General features: G+C 40.8%; 1 protein-coding gene across 1 annotated transcript in view; it reads right to left on the reverse strand.

The window, feature by feature from the left end:
• Positions 1-4385: 4385 nt before the first annotated feature.
• The window catches only part of LOC311118539 (G protein-coupled receptor 137Ba-like), a 23357-nt gene continuing 22398 nt past the window's right edge, over positions 4386-5344 (reverse strand). Inside the window, exon 7 of the mRNA XM_084193331.1 lies at positions 4386-4801. Coding sequence (XP_084049457.1) covers positions 4714-4801 — 88 coding nt within the window. The 3' untranslated portion in view covers positions 4386-4713. The remainder of the gene's footprint in view (positions 4802-5344) is intronic.

Raw genomic sequence — 5344 nt, forward strand, 5'->3', positions numbered from 1 at the left:
TTCCCTCTCAATTCAATTTCAATTCAATTTCAATTCAATTTCAATTCAATTTCAATTTCAATTTCAATGTAAGGGCTTTATTGGCATGGGAAACGTATGTTAACGTTGCCAAAGCAAGTGAAGTAGATAGTAAACAAAAGTGAAATAAACAATAAATATTAACAGTAAACATTACACTCAGAAGTCCCAAAAGAATAAAGACATTTCAAATGTCATATTATGTATATATACAGTGTTGTAACAATGTGCAAATAGTTAAAGTACAAATGGGAAAATAAATAAACATAAATATGGGTTGTATTTACAATGGTGTTTGTTCTTCACTGGTTGCCCTTTTCTTGTGGCAACAGGTCACAAATCTTGCAGCTGTGATGGCACACTGTGGTTTTTCACCCAGTAGATAAGGGAGTTTATCAAAATTGGGTTTGTTTTCGAATTCTTTGTGGATCGCTGTAATCTGAGGGAAATATGTGTCTCTAATATGGTCATACATTTGGCAGGAGGTTAGGAAGTGCAGCTCAGTTTCCACCTCATTTTGTGGGCAGTGTGCACATAGCCTGTCTTCTCTTGAGAGCCAGGTCTGCCTACGGCGGCCTTTCTCAATAGCAAGGCTATGCTCACTGAGTCTGTACATAGTCAAAGCTTTCCTTAAGTTTGGGTCAGTCACAGTGGTCAGGTATTCTGCCACTGTGTACTCTCTGTTTAGGGCCAAATAGCATTCTAGTTTGCTCTGTTTTTTTGTTTGTTCTTTCCAATGTGTCAAGTAATTCTCTTTTTGTTTTCTCATGATTTGGTTGGGTCTAGTTGTGTTGTTGTTCTCTCTCTCTCTATTCCTCTCCCTCCCTCTCTCACTATCCCCCTCCCTCCCTCTCTCTCTCTATCCCCCTCCCCCTCTCTCTCTCTATCCCTCCCCCTCTCTATCCCTCTCTCTCTCTCTCCCTCCCACCTCCATCCTCTCTATCACTCCCCCTCCCTCTCTCTCCCCCCCTCCCCCCTCCCCCCTCTCTCTCTATCCCTCCTCCTCTCTATCCCTCCCCTCCCCCCTCCCTTCCCCCCCCTCCCCCCTCCCTTCCCCCCCCTCTCTCTCTCCCTCCCCCCTCTCCCTCTCTCTCCCTCCCTCTTTCTCCCCCTCTCTCTCTCCCCCTCTCTTTCTCTCTCCTCCCCCCCTCCCCCTCTCTCTCTCCCCCTCTCTCTCCCCCTCTCCCCTAATGGCATTCATTATCACACATGGTACCTTGTCAAGGGTCAGGCCAGGGAATGTTCTCAACTGGAGGTCACTAGAGTTCACCAGACATGGGTCTGTGTTAGTGGAAGAAAATGTGACCAATGTAAGGAGATAGTATTGTTGTTAATAGTATGTATGTGTGTTAGATTAGAAGATCGAGTGATTCTGGGCCTTACATGGTCATTCTGCCACACCTATACAGAAACATGTATTGCCAGGATTACAATAACTGGTTGTACAATATCAAATTATATATTGCCAGGATTACAATAATTGTTTGTACAATATCAAATTATATATTGCCAGGATTACAATAATTGTTTGTACAATATCAAATTATATATTGCCAGGATTACAATAATTGTTTGTACAATATCAAATTATATATTGCCAGGATTACAATCATTGTTTGTACAATATCAAATTATATATTGCCAGGATTACAATAACTGGTTGTACAATATCAAATTATATCTTGCCAGGATTACAATAACTGGTTGTACAATATCAAATTATAATAAATATTAAATGATTGAGACGTTTGATGAAGCATATGTTAAAATTTGACTAAAAGACTCCAGCCTGCAGGTGGCACCACTGAGTCAACAGGTAGTGTTGTCAGCTGTGTACAGGAAGTCCTCTAACTAGAGGCTCTTTGCTCTATTCAGTTTAGTGAAGGGGATCTTCACAGTGGAGAAATATACTGACATATTCCACATCAGGCTTGTTGCTAGGTGGAACAATAATACTTTATTTATCCACCAGAGAGAAGACTTTTAACAGTTAACCATCTCACACATTACAATCAATGTCATTACCGCAAGCGCTATTTACAATAGTACAACTATTCCAATTATTCTCAATCTTAACATTTAATGTATTGTTAATGCCAATTACAACTCTAGATTATTATGAATGTTGTCCTTCTGTAAAGGACTTGATTGTTTATCCGTTACACTTTATCCATATTGCTGTTGATTCATTGGTCAGACATCATGCAGAACTGTAGCCACAATATGCCAATAGTCAGTTTGTTCAAACTTTGTCAGAACTAAATCTCTTTGCAAACATGGCATCTTTCTACAGACTATGATCTTAGGGAATGAGCTGACGAGACAGATTCCTGCCTGACCACATGTATGGACTGTTCAGGGGTTTTCTTTTGGAGTGGTTCTCAGAGTGCAGATTCCCAGCAGTTGCTATCACAGACTGTTGCTGGTCTCAAAGACAGACAACATCTTCAACCTAGAAGACACTGAGGATATACGGTTGAAGTCGGAAGTTTACATAAACTTAAGTTGGAGTCATTAAAACTCGTTTTTCAACCACTCCACAAATTTCTTGTTAACAAACTATAGTTTTGGCAAGTCGGTTAGGACATCTACTTTGTGCATGACACAAGTACATTTTCCAACAATTGTTTACAGACAGATTATTTAACTTATAATTCAATGTATCACAATTCCAGTGGGTCATAAGTTTACATACACTAAGTTGACTGTGCCTTTAAACAGCTTGGAAAATTCCAGAAAATGATGTCATGGCTTTAGAAGCTTCTGATAGGCTAATTGACATAATTTGAGTCAATTGGAGGTGTACCTGTGGATGTATTTCAAGGCCTACCTTCAAACTCAGTGCCTCCACAAGTCTGGTTCATCCCTGGGAGCAATTTCCAAATACCTGAAGGTACCACGTTCATCTGTACAAACAATAGTACGCAAGTATAAACACCATGGGACCACGCAGCCATCATACCGCTCAGGAAGGAGACGCGTTCTGTCTCCTAGAGATGAACGTACTTTGGTGCGAAAAGTGCAAATCAATCCCAGAACAACAGCAAAGGACCTTGTGAAGATGCTGGAGGAAACAGGTACAAAAGTATCTATATCCACAGTAAAACGAGTCCTATATCGACATAACCTGCAAGGAAGAAGCCACTGCTTCAAAACCGCCATAAAAATGCCAGACTACGGTTTGCAACTGCACATGGGGACAAAGATCTTACTTTTTACTTTTTGGAGAAATGTCCTCTGGTCTGATGAAACAAAAATAGAACTGTTTGGTCATAATGACCATCGTTATGTTTGGAGGAAAAAGGGGGTGGCTTGCAAGCCGAAGAACACCATCACAACCGTGAAGCACGGGGGTGGCAGCATCATGCTGTGGGGGTACTTTGCTGCAGGAGGGACTGGTGCACTTCACAAAATAGATGGCATCATGAGGAAGGAAAATTATGTGGATATATTGAAGCAACATCTCAAGACATCAGTCAGGAAGTTAAAGCTTGGTCGCAAATGGGTCTTCCAAATGGACAATGACCCCAAGCATATTTCCAAAGTTGTGGCAAAATGGCTTAAGGACAACAAAGTCAAGGTATTGAAGTGGCCATCACAAAGCCCTGACCTCAATCCTATAGAAAATGTGAGGGCAGAACTGAAAAAGCGTGTGCGAGCAAGGCCTACAAACCTGACTCAGTTACACCAGCTCTGTCAGGAGGAATGGGCCAAAATTCACCCAACTTATTGTGGGAAGCTTGTGGAAGGCTACCCGAAACGTTTGACCCAAGTTTAACAATTTAAAGGCAATGCTATCAAATACTAATTGAGTGTATGTAAACTTCTGACCCACTGGGAATGTGATGAAAGAAATAAAAGCTGAAATAAATAATTCTCTCTACTATTATTCTGACATTTCACATTCTTAAAATAAAGTGGTGATCCTAACTGACCTAAGACAGGGACTTTTTAATAGGATTAAATGTCAGGAAATTGTGAAAAACTGAGTTTAAATGTATTTGAACATGAAGAACATGACAAAACAGAACATGACACACAGAACATGTACGGTTCATCACCTCCCTCCTCAGCAAAGATAAAAAATGCCTCTAAGAACCATTTTAGCTTCTTGTGTTAAAAACATATGAAAAGGAGACATTGAGAATATAAATGGATAGATATTACATACAAGATTAGGAAATACCGGTATATGAATTATTCTATACGACATGTTGGCTTCAATACAGTAAAGATGTTTTCTATATGAATTATTGTATACATCATGTTTTAAAATAGTGGATTCAGGTAATACTTTCATATAAACATATTCAGATGGACTGTACACTGCAAATCAGCTCTTAGCTTTTTATATATTCATACTTTTTAGTGCAAGTTAAGTTAAGCCCCCTAAGACCATCTCAATACTTACTGCTCTTGAGAAAATATGTTTCACTTTTTTTTTTAACTTAAGACTTTATTTATCAAAATAGTTGGTAGAAAATAGAATGAATAAAGTCCAGGGTGATATTCACCCACTTGTGTCTCGATCCGAGGCCCTCAGGTGTGAGGTCATCAGTGTAGGCGTGTGCAAAAAAAAAAAGAGACCGGGCCAATAGGAAGTCTTCAAAAAGAGCTCTGGACCAATAGGAGCTCTTGTAAGAGTTCCGGACCAATCAGAGCTCTCCAATAAGGTTCAGGGCCAATAGGAAGTCTTCAATAAGAGTTGAGTTCCTCTGGGGGCAGGGCTGTGTGAGGCTCCTCCCCTCCTATATACACTGTGCTGCTGCTGCTGCAGTCGTAGCTGTGGAGAGACAAAACAAACATTACATTCCTGGTCTCTGATCTAGGATCAGTTTTGCCCTGTACGATGACAATGAAAAACATTATTTGGACGGGGTATCTGATCCTGGATCAGCACTTCTACTAATTGAGATGCGGCGTCAGTGTGTATCTAGCTCTATTGGGAAGCCCAGTCCTATCAGTGTGTATCTAGCTCTATTGGGAAGCCCAGTCCTATCAGTGTGTATCTAGCTCTATTGGGAAGCCCAGTCCTATCAGTGTGTATCTAGCTCTATTGGGAAGCACAGTCCTATCAGTGTGTATCTAGCTCTATTGGGAAGCCCAGTCCTTGCTTCTCCACTGGCATGTCATGGTCCTCACTTCGATAGTAAAACCTGACAGCGGAATGTGTGTATTTGTGTTTATCTGGTTGTCTGTGTTGTAGATGTACCTGGTCTGTATGTTCTCGGGGATGATGCTCAATACCAGGTGTGTGACTGTGTGATCACGCTCTCCGTAGCCGATGTGAGTAAGACCTTTAATCAGGTCAACATTCACAAGGCCG

The sequence above is a fragment of the Coregonus lavaretus genome, assembly GCF_964263955.1.
Source record: "Coregonus lavaretus genome assembly, contig: HAP1_SCAFFOLD_390, whole genome shotgun sequence".
Lineage (NCBI taxonomy): Eukaryota > Metazoa > Chordata > Actinopteri > Salmoniformes > Salmonidae > Coregonus > Coregonus lavaretus.